Genomic DNA, 27,587 nt, shown 5'->3' on the forward strand with positions numbered 1-27,587 from the left:
GCAATTGCATGCTGCAATGTAAAATTTGTTAAATGTGTAGCAAAAAATTTCTGCATCTTTACTGAGTCTTTGTTTCCTTGTTACATGAATTACTGAATAATTATATTTGAGGTGAGTTTCTTAAAGATAGCAAGAGTTTTTTTTTATCCACTCCGCCAGAATCAGTCCTAGTATATTTAGACCATTTACATTTAATGGAAGTGTTACGGCTTAAGCCTACCATTTTATTCTTTGTTTTATGTTTCCTTTGTTGGTTTTTGTTATTTTATTTTTTTATATTATTATTTTTTAAATACATATATATATATATATATATATGTATTTTTTAATGTTTATTTTTGGGAGAGAGCTAAGGAGGGGCTGGAGAGGATCTGAAGTGGGTTCTGCAGTGACAGTAGCGAGCCAGATGTGGGGCTCAAACTCACAAACTTTGAGATCAAGACCTGAGCTGAAATCAAGAGTCTAACGCTTAACTGACTTAGCCACCCAGGCACCTCGGTTTTTGTTATTGTTGTTTTTCTTTTATTTTTTTTTTAATGTTTATTTAATTTTGAGAGAGAGACAGAGTGTGAGCAGGGGAGGGGCAGAGAGAGAGGGAGACACAGAATCAGAAGCAGACTCCAGGCTCTGAGCTGTCAGCACAGAACCTGATGCGGGGTTCAAACTCATGAACCATGAGGTCATGACCTGAGCTGAAGTTGGATGCTTAACCAACTGAGCCCCTGTTGTTTTTATGTTTTCTTCTTAAGGGTTATCTGAATGCTTCTTAGAATTTTATTTTTATTTATTCATAATGGTTTTGAGTACATTTCTTTGTATACATTTTTTAAGGGTTGCTGTAGATATTACCTTATATTTGTAACTTACCACACAGTACTGGTGTTGGTATCTATTTACATTTGTTTTTTTTAAAACATATTTTAATTTTTAAATTGTTTTTAGAGAGAGAGAGAGAGGAAGAATATCTTAATTAGGCTCCAGGCTGGGCCTGGAGCCTTAAGGGGGGGGTGCTGGGGGGGGGGCAATGCTTGAGCTCAGGATCTTGAGATCATGAGTTTAGCCGAAATCAAGAGTCACATGCTTAGTTGACTGAGCCACTTAGGCACCCCTACATTTGCTTTTAAGTAAGCCATCTCCATATGTCACCTGTGGTCCAGTTTCTTTTTTCTTCTCTTTCCTTCTCTTTCCTTCTCTTTCCTTCTCTTTCTTTCTTTCTTTCTTTCTTTCTTTCTTTCTTTCTTTCTTTCTTTCTTTCTTTCTTTTGTCTCGCTTGTTCTATGCTTTCTTCTCAACTTAAAAAAAAAAAATTACAATCAGGGGGCTGAATGAAGGCTTATAATTAAGCCTGCCTGCTGTTGCAGGATTTATATATTAAGTATGTGTATATTTATGGGGTGGTGGTATAACTTTAGTTTGTACTTCATATGGCTAAATTTGCTTTGTTTTTGGTAATAACTCTTAGAATAAGTGTATCCACGTCTTCCATATATTTTTAAAGACTTTGTTTCTTTACAGAAGTTTTAGGTTCACAGCAAAAGTGAGAAGGTACAGAGATTTTCCATATACCCCCTGCCCTCACATGTGCAAAGGCTTCCCCCATTAACATCCCTCACCAGAGGGTACCTTTGTTAAAATTCATGAACCTGACATGTTATAATCACCCAAAGTCTGTTGTTTACTTTGGGGTTCACTCTTGGTTATGTACGTTCTGTGGGTTTGGAGAAATGTGTAATGACGTGTATCCATCATTATAGTATCATACAGAGTATTTTCATTGCCCTTAAATTCCTCTGTGCTCCATCTGTTCATCCTATTCCCTATCTCCAACCCATGGCAATCGCTGATTTTTTAGTGTTTCCTTAGTTTTGCCTTTTCCAGAATGTCATTGAGTTGGAATTAAACACTATGTAGCCTTTCACATTGGCTTTTTTTACTGAGTAATATGTGTTTAAATTTCCTCCATGTCTTTTCATGGTTTGAAAGCCCATTTCTTCTTTAAAGTTTATTTTTAAATTTATTTTCAGAGAGAAAGAGTGCACAAATGGGGAAGGGGCAGAGAGAGAAAGGAAGAGAGAATCCCAAGCAGGCCCTGCACCACCAGTGCAGAGCTTAGTGTGGGGCTTGAACTCATGAACTGTGAGATCATGACCTGAGCCAAAGTCGGACGCTTAACCGACTGAGCCACCCATACAACCCAGAAAGCCCATTTCTTCTTCATGCTGAATAACATTCTGTTGTCTGAATGTGATAATGTTTACACTTTGCCTATTGAAAGACATCTTAGTTACTTCCAAGTGTTAGCAGTTATGAAGGAAGCTGCTATAAATATGGTTTTGTGTGGACATAAGTTTTCAACTCCTTTGGGTAGATACCAAGGAGCATGATTACTGAATCATGCTAAGATTATGTTTACTTTTTAAAGAAATTGCCGAATTGTCTTCCAAAGTGGTTGTGCCATTCTTCTTTCCCACCAGGAATAAATGAGAGCTCCTATTGCTGTATATTCTTGCCAGCATTTGATGTTGTCATTATTCTGGATTTGATGCTCTAATAGGTATACACTGGTATCTCATTATAGTTTTTATATATAGTATATGAAAATTTGCTATTCTCGTTTTTCACCCATTTTCTTTTTCCTGAAAGTGTTCCAGTATTCTTTTTTTCAGATTTGAAAATGTCAGATGTTTGAAATAGTCTTGGCAGCTACAATTTATTCTAATTACATTAGCTTTAAAAAAAAATTTTTTTTTAAGGTTTTATTTATTTTTGAGACAGAGAGAGACAGAGCATGAACGGGGGAGGGGCAGAGAGAGAGGGAGACACAGAATCGGAAGCAGGCTCCAGGCTCCCAGCCATCAGCCCAGAGCCCGACGCGGGGCTCGAACTCATGGACCGCGAGATTGTGACCTGAGCTGAAGTTGGACGCTCAACCGACTGAGCCACCCAGGCGCCCCTATATTAGCTTTTAAAAAACAAAGTTTAAACATTAAGTTTAACACTTTAGCATATTTTTATCAAATCATGTGTAGGTCAGTAACTGAGTACAAATGACATCTATAAGCTGCAAAGCAAATGTCTGTAAAAGGGGGCTCTTTATTTTTGAATTCTTTTACATTTTAGTCTTAAGGGATTCTGAAACTTCACTTTTTTTTTTTTAACCTTCACTTATTAAATTTAAATGTTTCTTTAAATTTTCTTTGGGTTTTGGTACATCATGCTGTGTTGAAAGTGCCTTAATACAGGTTTAAGACTGAGCTTCAAACATTTCTCCATCATATGTATTTATTATTATTTTTAGTAATCCCCAAACTCATGATGATACAATCCAGGGTTGATTTTGGATATCATTCCCAATTTGTGATCAGTTTTCATCCAGGTAATGGTAGTTTATCTTTGTGGACTTTCTCCATATCACCAAAACATTCTTCAACTCTGATTTATACTTTTATTCTAGATCCTGCTGCTCCCAGTTACAAAACATGTTTGAAGGGTGAATTTAGATTAATTCTCTTTTCTATTTCCTTAGAATTGTTGTCCTGTGTCTTTCTTCTCTTTTCTATTACTATAATGTCTTGCATTGTTGCCTGATGGGGAAATACTTGCTTCCCTTATCACTCTGCTCTCATACTTCTGGCTACCATATATGTGAGTGATTCTTACATAAGCAGTTCTTCAGTTCTCTGTGGACACCCAACTGGGTGTCCTCCAATGCAATTCAATTCTGTCACTGTCTACCTGGAGTTAGCCTCAGATCCCACAGGTTAATGGCTCAGTCCCACAAGACTGAGATGCCATTTCAGATGCAAATTGCAGTTCACCTTGTCACCTGTTCTTCTGATTGACTATAAATTGGAGGTTCCTATGACCTCCTCCTTGGGTTTGATAACTTGCAGAACTAAGGAAAACAGTTACTTGCTAGGTTACCACTTCATTATAAAAGGATACAACTCAGGAGCAGCCACATACAAGAGATGTGCAGAACAAGGTAGATGGGAAGGGGCCCAGAGCTTCCATACACTCTCCAGGTGTGACCCCCTCTCAGCATCTCCACGTGTTCACCAAACCAGAAGCCCTTCAAACACCTTCTGTTAGCGGATTTTTTGGAGGCTTCATTGCAAAGGTATGATTAAACTCAATCTCCAGTCCTTCTCCCTTACCTGGGCATGGTGTAGTGGGCTGAAAGTCCCAACCTAATTATATACTTGGTTCCCTTGGCAACCAGCCCTCATCTGGAGGCTCTATAGGAGCGCCAGCCACCAGTCATGTCATTAAGCACACAGAAGGACACTTACCATCAAGCATTTTAGGAGCTGTGTCCAGGAGCCGAATAAGACCAATTATGAATTTCTTATTATAAATCACAGTATCGTAGTGCCCCAGTAACTTAACTGAACCCCTTCAGAATCTCGTCATTAAATGTAAATGTCGCAGATTTAATATGTGTAAGTGATTTCCATTTCTTCAATCTTGAAAATTTTTTTTGTCTTGATACTTTTTCAGGCTTTTTCACATAGGTAGGTTACATCATTTTGTTTTATGTTCTACATGTATATATTGGGGCAGCACTTGTACCTTAGTTTTATTTTTAGATTTTATAATATTTTTATTTTTATATTCCCAGGTTTTTGATTGTCTGTGAACTTATTCTGTCTTCAAAAAAAAGTAGAGTATAATTGAAATCTTAAAACAAAAATTCTCCCATTTTCCAGGGAGAACAAATGATATATACTCAGGATCTTTATTCTAGTGTGATAGTTTTTTTAAGTTGAACCATATGAAATTACTGGTTTTGGAAGTAAAAATTGTTGAACACTGGCAGTTTTGTGTAGTTCACCTCATATATAGCATCATCCTTATATAATAATATGTATGTTATCCAGCCAGAGCTTTTTGGGATACTAAAAGGATGGGACATTATCTTCAGAGAATAGGACATTAGAGTTTAATAATTTGGGATTTCAGGAGATATTGGAATTTTTTTCTGGTGTTTCAAGTTCAAAAGTGGAATGAAAATTATTAATTTGATCTTATTATATGTTATGTATCCTACCAGTGATGTTGGCTATCTTTGGATGTTGATATTGTAGATGTTTACTTTCATTTTTCATATATATAAAAATCTTTATTTTACTTAAAGAGAGACAGAGTGTGAGGGACGGGCAGAGAGAGAGGGAGACACAGAATCTGAAGCAGGCTCCGGACTCCTGAGCTGTCAGCACAGAGCCTGATGCGGGGCTCGAACTCACAAACCGTGACATCATGACCTGAGCCAAAGTTGGACACTTAAGTGACTGAGCCACCCAGGCGCCCCTCATCTTTCTTTTAAATGTAACTTAAAAAAAAATTTTTTTTAACGTTTATTTTTGAGACAGAGAGAGACAGAGCATGAATGGGGGAGGGTCAGAGAGAGAGGGAGACACAGAATCCGAAACAGGCTCCAGGCTCTGAGTGGTCAGCACAGAGCCCGACGCGGGGCTCGAACTCACAGACCGCGAGATCATGACCTGAGCTGAAGTCGGACACTTAACCAACTGAGCCACCCAGGCGCCCCTAAATGTAACTTTTTTAAAAATGCTTATTTATTTTTGAGAGAGAGAGAGAAAGAGAGAGAGAAAGAGAGACAGAGTACTAAAAGGGCAGGGACAGAGAGAGAGGGAGACACAGAATCTGAAGCAGGCTCCAGGCTCTGAGCTGTCAGCACAGAGATCAATGTGGGAGTCAAAGTAAGGAACCGTGAGATCTGACTTAAGCTGAAGTCAGACGCTTAACTAAGCCACTCAGGTGACCCTAAATTTAATTTTTAAAGCACTCATACTGAAGATCCCTAGCATTTGTTTAAATAAAGATTTGAAGAGTGGAACATTTCAGGGTAATTAATGATAAAGGTTAATTGGTGACCATGGGATGCTTTGTCGAATTAGAGCTTAAGATCACTGGAGTTGAAAATATGCATGAACCAAAAGGCAAAAGACAAGAGGTGTCAGTGATGACAGGAAGTGACTGGGTTGTTTATAGAAGGCTACGATCCCTAGAGTGATTTGGCTGCTTAGATTGAACCAGACCAGAGTGGTTTGGAGTAGAAGACTGATTATTGGAAATGGGCAGGATATGCAGAAGTGGTAAGTCCCCTGTGAAGCATGGGGTGTGTGAGTATTTATCAGTTGATCAGCGTTTATTTGAAAGAATTCCAAGATAGACTTTGTCTTTGGGAGGAGAGCAAGGTTTCAGTTAAGGTGGGAGTATTGAGTGAAAAATTTTAGGGTGGAGAAAAATTTATTACGGTGGATAGAAGAGTTGAAAGCTTTTGACAAATGCTAATTATTTTTTTACACTCACCCCCCACTCCTCCATGGTTTCTATGGTAGTATGCTGTCTTGTGTTCGGGTTGTGTGGCTGCTGCTTTGCATTTCATGGTAGTTCGTGCAGGGTTGCTCCATCGTCCTTTGCCCATCTCTTAAACATTGCTGTTCTCCCTACCATGTCGTTTTTTCCTCATCTCTGCTGACTATACTGGTTGACATTGGGTGATTTTATTCATTATCATAGCTTCAGATTTATTTTTTTTTTTAATTTTTTTTTTCAACGTTTATTTAGTTTTGGGACAGAGAGAGACAGAGCATGAACGGGGGAGGGGCAGAGAGAGAGGGAGACACAGAATCGGAAACAGGCTCCAGGCTCTGAGCCATCAGCCCAGAGCCTGACGCGGGGCTCGAACTCACGGACCGTGAGATCGTGACCTGGCTGAAGTCGGACGCTTAACCGACTGCGCCACCCAGGCGCCCAATAGCTTCAGATTTATTATTCTCCTTTATCATAGCTTTTAGATCTTTCTCTTTCCTCCCTGGTTTCCCTAGCAGAATTCTGTTAGTCCTTCAAGGTTCAGCCTTTCATTTGATTTCAGATCTAATTTCACTTATCCAGTTGCCTCTCCCCTGTTCCCCAGTTTTCCATCTAGGTTAGGAGCAACCTTCTCTTACATTCTGTGTGCATACCATCATCATCATGTTTACTACGCTATTTCAACTGTTGGCTTGCTTGTTTATTTCTCCCCTGGACTGAGTTCCATGAGGGCAAGGGCTATAGTTTTCTAAATCCTGTTCTTCCCAGTGTTTATTAGCAGTAAGTTATCAATTATATTAACCATTATGTATGTATTGCCACAGAAGAGAAAGTACTAATGTTAATAAAACCTTGAAAGTCTGCTTACCCTTACCAGTCATTAAAGAAATAAAAGGTTAAATAATGAGGTACTGTTTTCAAGAAATAGTATAGCTTAATGGTTTAACAGCATGAATTCTGGAGCAAGAGGGCTGCTGTGATTTGAACACCAGTTCTGCCACTTAAGTTCTGAGTGGTCTCGGGCAAGCCATTTAGCTTTTCTGTGCTTTTCATTTTCCTAATGTGCAGTAGAACCTGTTTCACATCTTGTGATAAGTAGAAGTATTCATTTGGTATTTTACATTTTACAACTTTTAAAAAAAAATTTTTTTTAATGTTTATTTATTTTTGAGACAGAGAGAGGCAGAGCATGAATGGGGGAGGGGCAGAGAGAGGGAGACACAGAATCGGAAGCAGGCTCCGGGCTGAGCCATCAGCCCAGAGCCTGATGTGGGGCTCGAACTCACAAATCGTGAGATCGTGACCTGAGCTGAAGTCGGACGCTCACCCGACTGAGCCACCCAGGTGCCCCTGTTATTTTACATTTTAAAAATTGGTTCTGTTTATTTGGTTTAGATTAAGATAGTTGCTTATATATACTGGTGGTAGAAATTTAAACTTGTGTAGTGTTTCTGGAAAGCAGTTTAACATAATGAAGCCTTCCTAACTATTTTGTTTTTTGATTAACTTCATTTTAATAATATATTTTTTTAAAAAATCTTTCCTTTTTTTAAAAAAAGTATTTATTTATTTATTTATTTATTTATTTATTTATTTATTTGAGAGAGAGCAAGAAATGGAAGGGCAGAGAGAGGGGAACAGGGGATCTGAAGTGGGCTCTGTGCTGGCAGCAGTGAGCCCGATGTGGGGCTCAAACTCATAGACTGTGAGGTCATGACCTGAGCCAAAGTCAGATGCTCAACCCAATGAACCACCCAGGCCCCCCTAATAATCTTTTAATAAAAGTTGAAATGCAGGCTCATGTTCCAGAATCACTCAGGCAAATAGCATAAATCTCTAGTAAGATGAGAATGGTTAAATATATTGTTGAATGTGATTTAGCAGTTAAAATGTTTGCATTTTAATGGCATGGGAAAAGGTTATGATGCAGTGGGTAAGATATCAAAGATTAAACATTACTGTAAACATGTTTTAAAAAAAATGCTTAAGGGACGCCTGGGTGTCTCAATTGGTTAAGAGTCCAAGTTTGGCTCAGATCATGATCTCATGGTTTGTGAGTTCAGGCTTGCATCAGGCTCTGCACCGACAGTGTGGAGCCTGCTTGGGATTCTCTCTCTATCCCTCTGTCTCTGCCCGCCCCCCCCCCATAAATAAACTTAAAAAAGAAGATAAAATATACTTCAAAAATTAAAAAACATGCTTAAGAGGGAAGGAAATGTTAAGATGCTAACTTGTGATTGCTTTTGGGTGGTGGGATTTAACCTCTATGAAACTAATTTCTGTTTTTAAAATGGGGTTAACAACAGACATGTTGACATTAACTGCTAACAAATGAGGTAATTGGAAAGTATTTGCATGTTTTATATTTTTATTAAGTCACATTGTCATTTTTGTTCATTTGTATCTTAATAAAGTCTATATAAAGTCAATCCGTGTTGCATTAAAGAAGTACAGAATTGTGTTTTCTTAATTAAGTCTCTACATTTACTTTTTAACATGGAACTTTCAGGTCTTTTTGTCTGCAATTTTTCATCCCTGCAATCCCTATTAGTGCTCAGTTTTCTAGGAATTATTTTCCAAATGTGAAGTTATTTTATGATCGTGGTGATGCCAGTGTGGTTTGGTTTAGGCTTTTTTCCCCCTCTCTCTTTTGTCTGCAGCAACTGGAACAGATCCAGAAGGAGCTGAGTGTTTTGGAAGAGGATATTAAAAGAGTGGAAGTAAGAGATCAAGAATTTCTCATATCTCTAGCAATTTTCAGTTTCATGAAATTGTCTCTTTTCCTTTAAATTACTGCATTGAATTTATGGGATTTGTTTTCATTATATCGAAAGTAACAGATGTTACTTTAGTTTTAATTCAGAGTGCATTTTTATAGAAAAAGCATTCTGAACACTTTATGATAAAATGTGTTCTAAATTTGTTTTCACTGTTTTATTGCCATAATTATTCTTGGGTAGATTGAAAAAAAATAATTTTCTTGGTATGCTATCATAGTAACTTAAATTAACTCCCACAAAACCTTCGGTTATTATTAAAATGATGTCACAATTTTCTTCTTTTATTAAGTAAATAATTCTTTATGTATCTACCGTGTTAAGGTTAATTTACAAAGAGTTAGGAGAACACAGGAACAATAGTTAGGCATTTATCGTATAATACAGTTTACTTATGGAAATCCATCGGAGGACCTTTTGGAGGGTCATAGGCTATTATGTGACGTTATTTTCTGCAGCTACATTTACATTTAGTGTATGTTTTAAATTGTTCTCATGTGTTGTAATTTTCTTTTGCTGATATGTAGAACATGTGAAATGATCTTGAACTTAATATTGTGGAAATTCAGTATCCCACATGACATTCCTAACTTGTTACTCCTATATTTATGTCCCTTGCTTGGCTGCATGATTGAACTGAGCTTGGATTACACAGAAGTAATTCTGTCAGATTATGTATCTTTAGTGGCATTTTGAAATTTGCTGCTTTTCCATTAATCAAAAGAGCACATAATAAAAGGCCTGGTTGTTGGTATGAGTTAGAGGTACATAACTTATGCAATAATAGTTAATTAGGAGTCTTCTTCCTCTGAGTTAATGAGTTACAATTTAAGTCATTATTTTAAAAAGCTAATATTTGAGTCAAGAGGACAGTTACTTTTCTTAATATTTGCAGGGATATTTTTAAAGTAGGCACATCCTATTTTTCTCTACTTCAGAGAGCTGAACCTAATGATCCAGTTACCATACTGTCATGTGTATCTTAATATTAATCAGTAGATTCTCACTTGGATTAATGATTAGCTTGCTCACTGTTCACATCGTATACTGTACATCTCATCTGAAATATTTGCATTTGACCATTTCTACATTTGGTGACTTAATTTGGCATGAACAATATTTATTAAAGACTTTCTAGTTCTTTAAGAATGTGTACCATAGAAAGGCTATCTGTTAACTTTTTAAATATTCTTACTTTTGTACTCTGAGGAGAGGAAGTTTTGAGAAATTTGGATGTTGAGACAAAATGGACTAATAAAACCTGGGATTGGAAAGGAATATGATATATCTCATTTTGATTTACACTTCTTCTGTTTGGAGTGTCTCCTATAACTCAGATAATTGTGCTTTCAGGAAATGAGCGGCTTGTACTCTCCTGTCAGTGAGGATAGCACAGTGCCTCAATTTGAAGCTCCTTCTCCATCACACAGGTACAAAGCTTCAAACTTGTAATTACTTAGGATTTATGTTGCAAAATGCACATATGGTAGTAGTCCTTGGAAGCCTTTTCTGTGTAATGTACAAAACCCCTGAGAAATTACTTTTGGTCACGATGTAGAAATGAGATTCAGATGGCCCATCTGTTTCTTTAATGCTTTGAATTTTCATGCCATGAATAGTTAGTAGAATAAAGTAATATTATGAATTCACTGTTGGATTAAAAGTTTGGTGAATTTCTTGAAATAATAGTAGCTTTAAACATCTTGTAAATTAAAATCAGATGGCCTTAAAAATCTATAATTGAAATGGTAGGTTATATTAGAGAAAAAGTTATAAAGTAAAACCTTGGGCTTTTCCCCTGACCTGTTGAATTTTCTTGGGCACATCACTTTCCCAAGATTGAAAATGAGGGCATTAAATCTGTTATTTAGATCTCCCTGGTATTTTCTTCATAACACTGCATTGTTAATTTGTCTTTTCTTCTATATGCTGTATGAGACCAGGGATTGTATTGGTTTTGCTTGTGATGGTTTCCCTAGGTTATAGAGTGGCAGTAGTGACTGGCCTCATTCAGTAAGTATTTGTGAAATATAGTAAATGTCACTGGTTCCTTCTAGCTCTAAAGTTCTAGTGGATGAAATATGTACTACCTGAAATTTGAATTTGAACTTTTTTGCTTGAATTGTTCAAAGGAAGAGCAATTTTACATGTTTTTAACTTGCCAGTCCATTTAGGATAATGGTCCAGTGGAAGCTTTTCAGACAGATAGTTACAGGATAACACGTGGGTTATCAGGCTGTTCAGTGCCAGTATGAGAGATTACACTCCCCTTCAAAACCTCTGTTAGTTCAGGAAAACTCTATATCTGATTTGGTACGATAGGCAGGGGAAAGGGGCACAAGGAATGTTCTAATGAACGAAGGTTCCTGGGGTATTTGATATTTTCCTCATTAATCATTTGTGGAGAATCCTTGTGAGTTCAACTTGATTCTGGAGTCACTTTAGCTGTGTTATTCAACTTTTTTTCCTTTATATTTTATTTTCTTTAAAACACTTGGGAATGACTCATTCTGTGGGATATTGTTATCATTAAGTTTAATGTTCACTTTCTGAAATATATGGGATCTTTGTCAACGGAATATTACGTGAGTGTATGTAGGTAAGCAAAAATTGTCATCTCACAAAATATTCACTAATAAATTGACAATTCCCATTGTCCTCTCTTGTTTAATAGTAGCGTTTCTTTTTATTGTGTCCATGTGTTTATTATTCAGTTTCTTACAGATGGGTTTTATTAACATGTGACAATATAGTATTACATTCATTTAATGGGCTCTCTTTATTGAATGCCTCCAATACGCTGGGCACTGTTCTAGCTGTTGGGAGTATGGTTGACAGACTCCCTGCCCTTTATTGGAGTTTACCTTTTGGTAGGTGTCTGTGTGAGATTGGGAGAGATACCAAACAAGCAAATACATGATGTAGTAATAGTACAAAGCATATAAGTAGTACCTTAGGAAGAAAAACTAGGCACATTATGGGTTGGCAACAGGATTCTATGTCAGTTTGTATAGTCTGGCTTCTCCGGGGAGGCAGTATTTAAGCTGACACATGAATGAGGTGTAAATATGATAGAAAGTCATGAGAGAGTTTTGAGCAGGAACTGATTTAGATTTTAAAATTTTTGCTGGGGTACCCATGTGGAGGATGGAGGAGAGACTGTATCGGCCCTGCCATTGGAATTGTGGTAGAAAGTTAGGAAGCAAATAACAGTCTAGAAGAGAGGAGGTGGTGCCTTGGATTAGGATTTATTTTTTTGGATTATTTTAGTGGATGAAGAGATGAGAAGTGGTTGTATTATAAAATAAACTAGCAGATCTTATGAAAGATACAGGGTTTCATGAAGTCTGTGAAAACTTTGTTGGAGAACTACTAAAATCCTATGCATTATGCAAAGCTATTGTCAAATGAGGTTCTGGCAGAGTTAACCTGCTTAACAGTTGAAGAAGGGAAACAGATGTAAACGTAATAATTTCTTCAAAAGAGTGTTTTGGTATTTTCTTACAAGTAATTTGAGTATTAAGGTTTGAAAGAGGCATTTGGGAAAAATGATGTAGCCCTTAACTACTCTTGGGAAATGATCCTTAAGATTGAGATGGGAAATTAAACATGATGGAAAGAATGTTATGTTATACTATCAACATTTGAATTTTTTTTTATTTTTAGGAAATAGCATGTAGTTCCAATTATTATAACTTTCTTCCCCCATAATTATTAGCTGCATTACTTAATTTTTTTTTAATTTTTTTTTCAACGTTTATTTATTTTTGGGACAGAGAGAGACAGAGCATGAACGGGGGAGGGGCAGAGAGAGAGGGAGACACAGAATCGGAAACAGGCTCCAGGCTCTGAGCCATCAGCCCAGAGCCTGATGCGGGGCTCGAACTCACGGACCGCGAGATCGTGACCTGGTTGAAGTCGGACGCTTAACCGACTGCGCCACCCAGGCGCCCCATACTTAAGTTTTTTTTAATGTTTGTTTATTTTTGAGAGAGAGAGAGAGAGAGAGAGAGAGAGAGAGAGAGACAGAATCTGAAGCAGGCTCCAGGCTCTGAGCTGTCAGCCTGGAGCCCGACGTGGGCTTGAACTTGGGAACCGTGAGATCATGACCTAGGCTGAAGTTGGATGCCCAACCAACTGAGTCACCCAGGCACCCCATATTAGCTTTATTATTTAAATGCCAGATAGTTTTTGTTTTATTCCTCACTGTAATGTGTTTGGTTTCTTTTAAAGCAGGTTTGCCTTAAAAGCCGTTTTGTAGATTCATTTATTTTCTTCTTCTATTTCTTTTTTGTTTTAAATTTTTTTAATGTTTATTTATTTTTGAGAAACAGAGAGAAATAGAGCACGAGTTGGGGGGAGGAGCAGAGAGAGAAGGAGACACAGAATCTGAGGCAGGCTGCAGGCTCTGAGCTGTCAGTACAAAGCCTGTTGCGGGACTCAAACTCATGAACTGTGAGATCATGACCTAAGCTGAAGTCAGATGCTTAGCCGAGTGGGCCACCCAGGTGCTCCTCATTTATTTTCTTCCGTAATGAGTACCTCTTTATGTGTTGGGTCATTGAATCTCCTGCATAGATTCTAAGTTAATGATTAGCTAATGTAGTTAAAATGAAAGGAAAAATAAAAGACATACAAGAGTATTTATTCTCCAGCCCCACTTCCCCCAGGATTTTATCTTTTATATACCATGATTAGCTGTAATTTTCATATCCTGTGTATTCTCTTTCTGCTGCTTTGTTTAGACCCTCAATATCACATGGAGTCTAGTAGTGGTCTTCTAACTATCCTCCTCCAGAGTATTGCCAGAAATCTGGTCGTGTTTCTTTCCTACTTAAAATCCTTCAGTGGCTTTCCACTGCATGTAAGTTGGTTTAGATCCAACTCTTTTGCATGGACTTCCATAATTTGTGTGTGTGTGTGTGATTTAAGAATCGAATTTAAGTCCCCAAACAAGATGTTAAAATATCTTTGCTTATACCTGTTCCTTTTGCCTAGAAACTTCGGGTTCCTCTCTTAAATAGCTCCTCTTTTCCAACCCCTCCTCCCCAAGAATCCAACCAAGGGTGAACTCTTATCTTTTCTTTTTTGATATAGTATTTCCCTAAAGACTGACAGGGGAGAAAGGAAGGAAGAAATAGAATTAACCACTTCAGAAAAACCCATTTCTGCTTACTTTATTCTTGCTTCTGTGCTATGTGTACTAGTTTTTCTGTTTCCCATGCTGTGTTGTAATTTTGTGATTATTGAGTTTTTCTTATACTTCATTTGTATATGAGCACTTATACATAATAGGATGTAAACTATGTTTTTGAATAAATATGTATTTAACCTAGGATGTTACTTAATTTTCATTAGTTTGTGAGATTTTGATTGAAGCATGAGGTTTAGTATACTTAATAAGTAAACTAACATAATCTTCAAAAAAACCCCCAAAGCTATCAGCCAAGCTTCATTAGGGTGGGTTTGGGGAGGGGGATGAGTGTGTGATCTTTCTTTGATAAATAGGTTATGGTTTTTAAAAAAAATAGTTTTAAGCCTTCATCCATTACAAATTTCTCTTACTAGAATTAGTTTAAGCTTAAGATTGCTGTTCTCAGGGCCTTTTCAATTCTGCTTTAGATTGTGAGGAAGAAAGTCTCCACAGTTCCCAGTGAACTGTAGTTTACACTTATTGTTACATATCTGTGTGTGTCAAATTATGAGTGAACTAGAGAATGATGCGCAAGCGCAGTCTCTCTTACCTGTTGCCAAATGGGATTGGTCCTTTTATCTGATAGTATCATTGTGAGTGAATATATCGTAATCCATTTTTATAGAGGATTATTAATATATGAGGCATTTTTAACTTTTTAGTTCAAACTTTACTAAAATGAAACGTTTCTGTTAAGATTTTCTTGTCAGTGACAGTGATGATTTTTATTTGTTTATCCTTTATTTCTGAGAGAGCACAGGCATGGTGGGATGGGCACAGAGAGGGGGACAGAGGATTTGAAGCGGGTTCCGTGCCGATAGCGGTGAGCCCATTGTGGTGCTGGAACTCACAAACCATGAGATCATGACCTGAGCCAAAGTTGGATGCTCAATCGACTGAGCCACCCAGGCATCCTGATGGATGTTTAGATTAAAACATTCTTAGACCAAAAAAATCTAATATCTAAAATTTAGATTTTAAGTCCTGTCTGAAACCATTACCAGTAATTTTGCTTGTAAATTTTTATAAATTTCTTCTTTCACGTAGAAATTCTAGAATTCTACAATTTCTACCATAGAAATAATTGTCTCACAATCGGTTTGTTGTCTTTAAGCAAGTATTTCAGAATTGTCAATTATTAGTTTCTTACCTCTGTGTTTTCAGAACTCCAGATAACTTTGTTTGAAGGTGATGTATTAGTTTAAGCTTCTCTGTTTGCTTAGGGTAGATATGCTGTAATATGATCCAGAGAGTTATTGGAGTTAAATTTGCCAAATAACTTTTGCTTTTTTTGATAAAATAGTAAATATAATATAAATATTTACAGTAAATATAATATAAATATTTACAGTAAATATAATATAAATATTTACAGTAAATAAAATTTTTCTGGCCTAGATTCTCCAATCTTTAAAATGCCTTACCCATAAGAGACTTCCTATTGATCACAAATTTAATTCATTTTTTTAAAAAGACACATTTATAAGTTTAAAATTTGAATTGTTTATTAAGATTTTCTGTGTATAAAAGAGGGAGGTTTATAAATAAAATAGAGATAAGACCTTTATACCTTTTATTTAACTTCTTTTATCAGATATTTTTGAGACTTACCTTTTATTTGTGTTTCCATCATTTTTGACAAAGGTCCAGATGAATCAAAATGTAGGTATAATAGGAAGGAAAAGCAAGGGGTCACTTTATCAATGTAGAATTATTTATTATTAAGAATATATATGTAGGGTAGTGAATTTCTATGTTTTATATTTTGTATATACCTGGTGAATTTGTATATTTTATAATTTGATCGAGTAAACTAATGAAACTAAAGGAATATGATGTTTCATAATGGCTCTGGACTAGGTTAAGAAATTCTTCTTTAGGGGGCCCCTGGGTGGCTTAGTCGGTTAAGCATCTAACTCTGGATTTTGGCTCAGGTCATGATCTCACAGTTCGTGAATTCGAGCCCCACAGCCATCTCTGCACTGACCAAGTGGAGCCTGCTTGGAATTCCTCTTTCCTCCTCTCCCTCCTTGCTCCTCCTCCTTCTCTCAAAATAAACATAAAAAAAATAATTTCTTTAGCTCCCCTGCATCAGTGAGAGATTATATTTACCTTTAGTCATTAAAATATGAGGGTGGTGGTGGTGGGTGGTGGTTTGAGATGGCTCTTTGGTTTAGTAGATGAAAATGGACCCGCAATTCTTATTCTTGTGTGTCAGGTCTTTGGCTGGATTATGACTAGGGCTGTGTTAATGGATCCTTCTTCACATACTGATGCTTAAGTTCTTGGTACTTTTTGGTAATTATTATTGGTTCAATTGCTTTATTTTACTTGGGGAGATAACTTGTTTAAAATATAGAAATTGAAATGCTTTTATGGTCAAGGCTAACTCTGATCCTTAGAGTTTTGTCTCTATTATATATTTGAAAATTTTTCCCTACATAAACCTACAGTTTTTATTTAGCCTTTATTTCCTTTATCCAAAAGGGGAATTGTAACAATATAGGAAATTCTCCACACATTTTTCTGTATCTCGAAGGTTAGGTGGATCTTAAGAAATCTCTGCTGTACCTGCATTGAGCACTTCTGAACATAAATGATGCTGTAGCTGTTTTTTAGTGAAGTTTCTATATGGTGTGGGAGAAATAGTAAAACCAGTTGATTGTTTTATTGTTCTGAGTAGTGAGGAGTTACTTGCCTTACACTGATGCTATACTATGCAAAGGAGTTGAAATTGAAGTCCTAGGAGATGAGGGACATTAAAGAATCTTACAGAATTTTCAACTTGATTTAAAACAAAAAGAAAGACAAAACACAGAAAACAAACTTCCTTGGCAATAATGTAGCGGGTACTCTTCATACATCTGCCATTTCTCATTAAATTGATAGGTAATAGAGAAGTAGCAAGTTATGGAGACCTTTTCTGAAACTGTGCACTTTCTTTATTTAGAATGTTTGAAGAATTTATTCTTCAGTCACTCAGGCAGTTTTGGAGGCCATATGACACATACGTAAAACTCTGCTTTAGTCCCTAGGGGTATAGTTGTGACTAAAACAGACCCTAGAACTCTGCTCTGATGGTTACATAGCTTTAGGATGAAAAATAAGTTGTGCTGGCACATTAATTATTCTGCTTAAGATATGTAAATAAGACTTTTCGATTCCAAGATTTAAAATAACCAAAATGCTTTTAACTCTAAAACTTTAGTAATTACATTTGATTTGTTGGCTTTTCAGGATTAAAAAAACACCTTTGAGTTCTTATTACTAAACTGTAATTTGTCACCACTTGATGAAGATGTTAACAGTCCATTCCAACTCTGAAATGTAAGGTGTGGCTACACCAAATTTCAGTGTGTGTAAGCATCCACTAAGACTCTTATTTGTAATGTAGAGTTTTGAACCCTATCCCGAAATCTGATCATTAGGTCTGAGGTAGATCCCAGAGATTTAAATGCAGGTGTGGGGGGTTCATACTTTAAAAGTATGTAAATATTTGTTTAGTAGATAGTGAACATGTCTGTATTACTGATATGTATTTAAATAAATCTTTAAATCAGATAGGATTTTTTCATAAGAGAAAGCTCAAATATTCAACACTAAAATTTTATATTCTTAGCTTATTTCATCTTTTGTGGAGGATAAGGCAAAGATTTGTTTTATTCTCAAGTCTGTACAGTTATATATCCTTTTATAACGACTTAAGAACACCTGAAGTCAAAGCAAGACGAAACAAAAAGCCCACCTGAAATCGAGTTTCTGGACTTGGAGAGCCAGGAAAATTAAAATTAAATGTTTGGGCAGGAAGCAAATTATTGGTTGATTCCATTCATATACTGTGATTGCATCCTCTTGCTGATGGCTTTTTTGTCCTGTCAGATTAGTCCTAGAGGAAACTTTTCACCCCTTTGATTATTATAGATATACCTTGGTTCTGGGAGGTCTGGAGTGGGAGAGGCTGGGAAGACTAAAAGAATATATGGTAACCCTGTTTTACATATAAAGATAACTGTATATAAGCATAAAATTTTATGTGCTGTTACCATTTTCCATTTCTGCTGTTTACTGTCTCTCCACTACCCAAGTCCTAGCATGTTTTTCCCACTCTCCAGATCCTCTACTTTGAATCTATTGTTGCTTTCCTTGCTTTTAAAGCCTTTTCTGAGGTTATTTCAGATAACTGGGTTTTTGTAACACTTAAGACTTGTGGTACCTGTATCATCTGACAATGAAAAATTTCTCCTGTGTGAATTATAACTAAATTGTAAACTATTTCCCCTCACTGGAAAATAGTAGTAGAATATAAAGTAGTTAAACACAGCACTTAGCCTAACACACTGGGACTTTCGCTAGTTTTAGTGGCAAATCAGTCTTGTCAGTCTTGTTTTTTTGAGCTTGCTCTTTTGTTTTTGAAATTCTACCAAGCAAGTAGAATTCCAGAGGCAGCAAAGCAATAGATTCAGACCTGTGCTTTCAGATATTTTCTATTATACCTGCTTTTTACATCTGTCAACAGTAAGTTTTTCCCTGAGGAAACTCTTCTTACCAAGAAAATTTTTAAATGAATTGCACTTTTGCTTTTGTTTTTTTAACTTTAGGAATAATTATGGAACTACAGACATTTTAAAAGGCAGTATAAGCATTAGGTTCATACAGTCCCCCTGTGCACTGTGTAACTACAACATTTCCTAATCAACTACAATTTAAAAGGCACAATTAATAAGGGTATTGGGGTATTTATTTATTTATTTATTTATGAAGAGAGAGAGAGAGAGAGAGAGAGCGAGCGAGCAGGGGAGGGGCAGAGAGAGGGGGACAGAGGATCCGAAGTGGGCTCTGTGCTGACAGCAGAGAACCTGATGCGGGTCTTGAACCCACAACCATGAGATCATGACCTGGGCCGAAGGCAGACAGACGCTTAACCAGCTGAGCCACCCAGGTGCCCCTGGGAATGTTCTTTAATTTTAGAGAGAGCACAAGCAGGGAAAGGGGGCAGAGGGAGGGGGAGAGAGAGAGAATCTTAAGCAGGCTCCGTGCTCGACAAGAGCCTGATGCAGGACTGGACCCCACTAGCCTGGGATAATGACCTGAGCTGAAATCGAGAGTTGGACGCTCAACTGACTGAGCCACCCAGGCACCTTGAAAATGTTTTTGGAGTTCTGAAATATTCCAGTAACTTCTGTTCTTTGAAGAACAAACTGAATTTCTTTTTTTTTTTCTCAGAGGCCATAGATGTGTACTCTGGAACCCAGTAGTTTTATTACTGAGCTAACGTTACATTTCTCAAATAAACCCAAGCTGTATGATGTATAGGTTCCCCAAACTTTTTTGGAAGCCTTTGGAGTCAGAAGTGTTTCAGTATTTAGTATTCTGTCTGTCACCTACCCCCTGCCCCCATATAATTATTACATAATAGTAATGGAGGAGTAAGAGGCAGTTCCACATAATCAAGCACATTAATATTTTAGCATTGAATCATGAATGTTCATGGTGAGTGAAATGAGGTCAGATCTGTTTAGGGAAGGTTTTAGCTTCAAATAAGTCACAAAAAGTATTGCATTTATTTGATTTTTAGAGTTTTAGGTTTTAGGAATTTGAGTTTTATATAATCCTTTTGAGCCCAATATTTGTATTTATTTGTTTATTTTGAGAGAGAGAACAGGAAGGCAGAGAGAGAGGGGGAGAGAGAATCCCAAGCAAGCTCCATGCTGTCAGCACAGGACCGACGTGGGGCCTGATCCCATGAACCTTGATGTCAAGAGTTGGGCATTTAACCAACTGAGCCACTCAGGTGCCCCTGTACACACACACATTTTAAAGAGAAGTATTAAAGAAGTTTCTTTTGCAGATTCGTCTGTTACAGTCCAGTATGTAGCAATAAAGTTTTTCTGGTGAATGAGATCTGTAGAAAATAAATTTCAGACTTTGCAGTCATTATTAATAAAATACCACTTTAAGCTTATAATTTGAAATCTCTTACAAATTTATTTTTATTGAAAAATTTTTAAGTTTATTTATTTTTTTTTTTTGAGAGAGATTGAGAGAGAGACAGACAGTGTGAATGGGGGAGGGGCAGAGAGAGGGAGAGAATCCCAAGCAGGCTCCATGCTGCCAGCGCAGAGCCCCACATGGGGCTTAAACCTGTGAAACCGTGAAATCATGACCTGAGCTGAAACCTGAGCTTGCTTGGTTATGAAACCAAGAGTTGGACACTTAACCAACTGAGCCACCCAGGCACCCCTACAAATTGATTTTTAAATATATATTTGACGTGTAGTCAAATATAGTTATCTCACTATACATACTGATATATCAGTATCATTATTTAGGCTTGCAGTCAAAGAAATCTGAATTGTAATACCATAAAAAACATCTAGAAATTGTTCTGTTGACCTCTAAATATGCAGCTACATAATTTTGTTAATGTTTATACAAATGCCAAGGGGTTAGATTTCATTAGTAAAAGGAACAGAGAGATTTTGAATACGTGTTTCCTCATGTTTAGCCCTGGATGGAGTACACTAAAAGTAGCAGATGATCTTTTCTTACCAGCGCATGGCTCTTTGCAAGGATGGTGATCACTGGTTATATTTCATCAGAAGAAACCCATTACAAGATTGTGTTCTTTAATTTGTAGTGTAAGTGCTTTGAAGACCTTCTTATATAATTGAGTCTTCCTGTAGGAACAGTTAAGGATATGAGGGATTAAGATTGTTTTGTTTTTTTTCTTTAAGACTACCGTGAAGACAGTTCCATGCGATTTATTGTATTTTTTTTTAAGTGTGAGACTGTTTGACTAATTTTGTATTAATAGAGGGAAAAATTTATTGAATGTTTATCATTTTTCTGGCTTTATCCTGAGAACATTCGTATTTAAACCTCACACCTCTCTGCAGTCTCCTTCTCATTTTAATAGGTGGAGAAACTAGTGGACAGACAAGGCCTTTCTTAAATTGCCCACAGTCATTTAACAAACCCACTCTCTGCCCTTAAGCATGCCTCTCATCTTGGGGCACCTGGGTGACTCAGTTGGTTGAGCATCTGACTTCAGCTCAGGTCATGATCTCACGGTTCATGAGTTCGAGCTCTGCATCACGCTCTGTGCTGACAGCTCAGAGCCTGGAGCCTGCTTCAGATTCTGTGTTTCCCTCTCTCTGCCCCTTGCCTGCATGCGCTCTGTCTCTCTCTCAAAAATGAATATTAAAAAAAATTAAAGAAAAAAAAGAATGCCTCTCATAACTTTTGAGGTCGTTTGAATACTAAGGTAAATAATGATTTTGTGTATTTGTGTAGAGAGACCCGTCTTAATCACTACCTTCACTTGCTTAAATTTCATTAGGGTAGGCAAGAATATAAACATTTTTTATAGTAGTATTAGGGAAGAAGAGTTTTTTTAAATGTAAATAACTGGTTGATCATGGTTGATATATGTTTTGCCATTTTCAGGTGTTAATGAACACCTATGAACATAGGCTAGTTTATTTAAAGATGAGAAGTATGTAGGAGTGATGATGTGAAAAGACAAATGGTAAGATAGAACTAATACAAAGAAAAAGATAGTTTTAGAGGTTTTTGTAGGATTAGGTAGGAACATGCACAGAGGTTATAACCAAATAAAAAGAACTGATGCAGAAAGCATGATATTTTGATCGGGGTAGAGAAAACTAGTGTATAGGTTTTGGACTGTGAGAAAAAGAGTATTGGTATTTTACAACTTATTCCATTCCTTTGGTAATTTTATTTCCTGTAAGATGATTATCCTAACATTTGGGACCTGGATGGGACTCTAGATACTCACCCCCCACTCATCTCACTTTGCAGATGAGGAAGCGCAGAGGTTATAAAGTATGTGTCTGAGGGTGCGTAGCTCTTCAGGGGCATAACAGGATCTCTTCACTGTAACTTTAATTGTTTGCTTGTGTTCTTTTCCTGATGTTCCATACAACCTATGAACCTATCCGAAAATGAAATGGAAGCAAATACCTTTGGGTATACACCTGTTTTGTGATTATTCCTTATTGACATTCTTTCACAGTGTGTTTGTTTAAGTGGTCGGGTCAAGGGGTAAATTGTTTATATTTCCTGATGTTTGGTTTATGGGTTATGCACTTATTTGATATCTAATTAAGTTGTTGGCAATAAATATTTTCTTTCCTTAGAAAGAAGAAATATTGGATTTAGATATGATATATTTTAGATTTACCTTTTCTGTTGATAGAATAATGTAAACACTGAAATCATATTTTTCTCTCTTCATTTTGCAGTAGTATTATTGATTCCACAGAATTCAACCAACCTCCTGGTTTCAGTGGCAGTTCTCAGGTAAATGATGTATTTAACAGTTTGTTTTAGTGGTACAATGACTATAATCACCTGAGTTGTAAAATCGTAGATTAGTTTCCTGGAATGTCCTGACACAAACACAGCTGTTTTGAATGCTGTGGCATCGATTAGGATTTGGATACCTCTGATGCATAAATAGCTGTTTATGTGCTCATCAGTGATGAGTTAAACATTTTTTAAAATTCAGTGGTTGTAACATCAGACCTTGAGAGGAGGGAAATACTGTAAGAGGAAATTATGAATAATCAGCACATTGTTTCTCTCTGGGATAAGATAGTTATATCTGTTGATGAGTTACTCATTATGTTGAAATGTTAAGGCTTTCTGTGGAAAGTGAAGTACATATTTGAGTAAACTGGACTTCAGCTTCACCTCTTCTAATTAGTTGTATGATTATTTTGACTTTTATTCTCTCCATCTGTAATTTGAGGATGCTGATATTTGTCAAATCTAATTTTGACAAATCTAATTTTGACAAAAAAGCTTTTTATGTTGAAATAATTTCATACTTGGAGAAAAGTGACCAAAATAATAAAAGGAATTCCTTTGTATCCTTTATCCAGATTATACAAATGTTAACGTTTGATTACATTTCTTTTCTCATTCTCATTCTCTTTTGTTTATGTAAACATAATTTTTTTTCTCTGTGTTGTTTGAGAAAGGTACATTCATAATGATCCTTTACGTCTAAATACTTCAGTGTGTATGTCCTTAAAAACAAGGGTATTGTCTTATGTAATCACAATATAATTTTAAAATACAAAAAGTTAACGTAGATATAATGCTATTATCTAATCCCTGTATCTTACTCAGATTTTTCAAATTGTCCTGATACTATCCTTCATAGGAAAAGGGAAACATTGAGGTGTTTTTAAATGCATGTTCATTTGGGGCACATGGGTGGCTCAGTTGGTTAAGCATCTGACTGTTGGTTTTGGCTCAGGTCATGATTTCATGGTTGGTGAGTTTGAGACCCGCATCAGGCTCTGTGCTGACAGGGCAGAGACTGCTTGGGATTCTCTCTCTCCCTCTTTCTCTGCCCCTCCCCCACACTCTCGCGCGCTGTCTCTCTCTCTCTCTCTCTCTCTCTCAAAAATAAATAAACTTACATAAAATTATAAATGCATGTTCATTTGTATATTCACTTTATGTATAGCGTGGTGTTTGTTTTTTTTTTTTAAATCAAAGTGGAAAAAAAATTCTTTTGGATCATGCCGCTTTTGTTTGTGTTTTCCTTTTCCCACTACTTAGATAACCACCTTTTTCATGGTTAGTTGGTGTAACTACTTTGCACGTCCTGTGTTCTCTTCAAATGCATGCATGTATTTGGCCTGTTCTTTTATTTTTTTGAATAGTAAGTTCATAGATTGTTTTGCATCTATTCTTTTTTTTTAAGTTTATTTTAAGAGAGAGAGAGCACATGATCAGGGGAGGGGAGAGAGAGAGGGAGGGAGAAGAGAGAATCCCAAGCAGGTTCTGCACTGTTCAGCACAGGGCTTGATCCCACGAACTGTGAGATCAGGACCTGAGCTGAAATCAAGAGTCAGGCTCTTAACCTACTGAGCCACCCAGGTGCCCTGGTTTGTGTCTATTTCTCCCTCCCTCCCTCCTTCCCTTCCTCCCTTCCTCCCTCCCTCCCTCCCTCCCTCCCTTCCTTCCTTCCTTCCTTCCTTCCTTCCTTCCTTCCTTCCTTCCTTCTTTCCTTCCTTCCTTCCTTCCTTCCTTCCTTCCTTTTAATTCTTTAAAAAATGTCTGTTTATTTTTGAGTGACAGAGAGAGAGAGAGCACGAGTGGGGGAGAGGCAGAGAGGGAGACACAGAATCCGAAGCAGGCTCCAGGCTCTGAGCTGTCAGCACAGAGCCTGATGTGGGGCTAGAACCCATGAACCATGAGATTGTGACCTGAGCCAAAATCAGCTGCTTAACCGACTGAGCCACCCAGGTGCCCCTGCATTTGTTACTGAACAGCCATGAAAACACTAGATCTGGTTATTTTTATAAGACATAATGGGATATATCAGGAGATATTTTAAAGTTTTAAGTTGAAATATACCTTAAAAACTTGAGAGGGAACAGCAGTCTCTGAATCTGGAAACAGGCTTTGCATTCACAGTGAACCTTTATGTTTTCCTTTTGAGTATAATCTCACAAAACATCAACCTGAGATATATCCACTCTGTGATTGTGATGAAAGAAAAAAGATTACTTCATAAACTAAGCACATACAAAAACAAAGTCACTGTGTAAGCCACAAGAAATACCAAAGACACCTCTGTTCCAGCTAATTTGAGCAATTTCTGTTGGTTTACTAATTACAATTTTAGTTTTACTCTGGCCTTCTGTTCTTCTAGGTAAGATTTATTAAGATGGTCAGTCACAGGGGTGCCTGAGTGGCTCAGTCGGTTAAGCATCTGACTTCGGCTCAGATATGATCTCATGGTCTGTGAGTTGGAGCCCCGCATCGGGCTCTGTGATGACAGCTCAGAGCCTGGAGCCTGTTTCAGATTCTGTGTCTCCCTCTCTCTTTCCCCCTCCCTTGTTCATGCTCTGTATCTGTCTCAAAAATAAACATTAAAAAAAAAAAAGAAAAAAAAGACGGTCAGTCACAGATTTATTCCCACTTTTGACAGTATTCAATCCAGAGCCCTTCCCCAAACACTTGACATGAGCCTGTATTTTGTAAGTTGTCCCTTACCCATAATGTGCTGTATTCTTAGTCGTAGTGAGTAATGAATAAAACTTGTTCAACTAAAGGTGTGTGTTTCTATTAGTCTTTGGCTGCTGAGTATTAACAGTCTCTTCATAAGGAACAAGAAAAGGTTTGCTAGTATTGCCATTTACATAATATTTGTTTAGAATTTCTAGCAGTGAGCTAGAAAGAATAGAAGTTGAATCTGGGTGGAAAAGAAAAGCAGTCAGAATAGTGTTTTCTTTTATTTTTTTAATTTTTAGAGCAGCACTTTCCTCATGTAATAAAGGAAACCTCTGGTTTGAGATAGTACACTGAGCCAGTCAACCAACATGTTAATATGTCTCTAACCTTCACTCACAAGAAATCCCATTGACCTATGACTATCCTCACCCTGCAAACTTATAAGGAATTTATAGAGGATTAACAAAACCACTTAGGAAGGCTGCCTAACATGAGTCACAATGTGCAGAATAAAAGTGTGCCTAAGGATGACAAAGGCTGGGTCTCCCAGAAGACTCCAGCCTTAGCCGCTGCTGGAGGACGGGGAAGTGTTGAGGAGGAATCCTACTAGCGTTTGTGGGATAGAATGGATTGGACATATTATGCTGAAGGTCTACCCTTCATTTCTAGCTATACTCTTCAGAAGAGACAGACCTAAAGCGAATTGACACAAAATGGATTGAAAGTAGAGGAATAGTTGAGGATAAGCCTGGCAAATGTAAGGATTCTAAAGAATATAGCGAAACTAAAACTAAAGCAACCACAAGTGAAAGAGAAGTGTATACTGGAAGAGGACTCAGGGAAGGAAGCATGAAAGACACATACAATTTTTCACCCAAGTAAAAGGTATAGTTCCCCAAAGTTGTAGTAATTTGTGTGACATACTATAAGCATTGGAGTTTATATAAAGCAAAATTTGTTACAATTTTTTGAAAATTGATTAAAATTTAAACACAGTGGGAGATTTTGAAGTATACCTAAAGAATTCATTAAAGCAGTAATATTAGTCATTATGTAACACTTACTTTGTACTTAACTATTCATGGACATTAAAGTGCTTTACATGTATTAACCACTTAAATTTTCAGAACTTAACCTGTGTGATAAGTATTATTACTATAATTTTTATTGAGGAGGAAACTGGGGCACAGGGAGGTTAAGGAGGTTGCCCAGGACAATATAACTAGTAAGAGATTTTAACCTAGGCATTATGGCTTCAGAGCCTGTGATTTTAAAACTCATTTATTCAGGGGCGCCTGGGTGGCGCAGTCGGTTAAGCGTCCGACTTCAGCCAGGTCACGATCTCGCGGTCGGTGAGTTCGAGCCCCGCGTCAGGCTCTGGGCTGATGGCTCAGAGCCTGGAGCCTGTTTCCGATTCTGTGTCTCCCTCTCTCTCTGCCCCTCCCCCGTTCATGCTCTGTCTCTCTCTGTCCCAAAAATAAATAAACGTTGAAAAAAAAAAATTAAAAAAAAAAAAACTCATTTATTCAACCAACAGTTTTTTTTTTTGTTTTTTGTTTTTGTTGTTTGTAGTACCTGCTATTTACTAGGCACTGATTACAGGCTCTGGGGATACATTATTGAACAAACATAACACCAAGATCCCTGCTGTAACCAGGCTTCCAATCTAGTTGGAGAGATAGTAATAGTAATAAAAGTAAGACTGCCTTTTTTTTTTATATTTATTTAATGTCTATTTATTTTGAGAGACACAGAGTACGAGAGGGGGTGGCACAGAGAAAGAGGGAGACACAGAATCCGAAGCAGGCTCCAGGCTCTGAGCTGTCAGCACGGAGCCTGATGCGGGGCTGGAACTCATGAACCGTGAGATCATGCCCTGAGCTGAAGTTGGCCACTTAACCAGCTGGGCTACCCAGGCGCCCCAGAAGTAGACTACCTTTAAACAAAGTGGAGGTGCGGGAGCAAGCCCGTGTGAGTATCTCTGGGATTCCCAAGTTATAGGCAAAGGCTTAACAAGTAAATGAGCCCTAAAGTAGGAGCATGCCTGACATTGTTTAGATTTCCCTTGTAGCTGAAGAGGAGTAGTCAAGGGGGAGAAAAGTAGAAATGAGATAAAACTCAACAGAGGCCACTTGGTGCATGACTTTCTTAGGCCATTATAAAGGCTTGGGACTTTTTTTTGTTTTTTTTTTTTTTTTGAGTGAGATCAACTTAAGCTTGGTTTAATAGGTACTTGTTTCACTTTATACTTTGCATCAGAGGGTATATATACATTATTGATA

At 37.2% G+C, this 27,587-nt stretch overlaps 1 protein-coding gene across 9 annotated transcripts in view; it reads left to right on the plus strand.

The window, feature by feature from the left end:
- Positions 1-27,587, plus strand: part of COP1 (COP1 E3 ubiquitin ligase) — a 279,328-nt gene that overhangs the window by 85,266 nt on the left and 166,475 nt on the right. For 7 of the 9 annotated variants that reach the window (XR_006961642.1, XM_047076961.1, XM_047076962.1 and 4 more), the window contains 3 exons: positions 9,000-9,059; positions 10,470-10,546; positions 22,575-22,632. Coding sequence is in view for 8 of the 9 variants with exons in the window: in XM_047076961.1 (XP_046932917.1) it covers positions 9,000-9,059; positions 10,470-10,546; positions 22,575-22,632 (195 nt within the window). In the remaining variant the exon portion in view is untranslated. The remainder of the gene's footprint in view (positions 1-8,999; positions 9,060-10,469; positions 10,547-22,574; positions 22,633-27,587) is intronic. The other 2 variants (XM_047076957.1, XM_047076958.1) reach the window with 1 other exon arrangement.

This window comes from Lynx rufus, unplaced genomic scaffold (genome assembly GCF_022079265.1).
Source record: "Lynx rufus isolate CCGP_SWC_20201006 ecotype Redwood Valley unplaced genomic scaffold, mLynRuf1.p SCAF_15, whole genome shotgun sequence".
NCBI classification, from domain to species: Eukaryota; Metazoa; Chordata; class Mammalia; order Carnivora; family Felidae; genus Lynx; species Lynx rufus.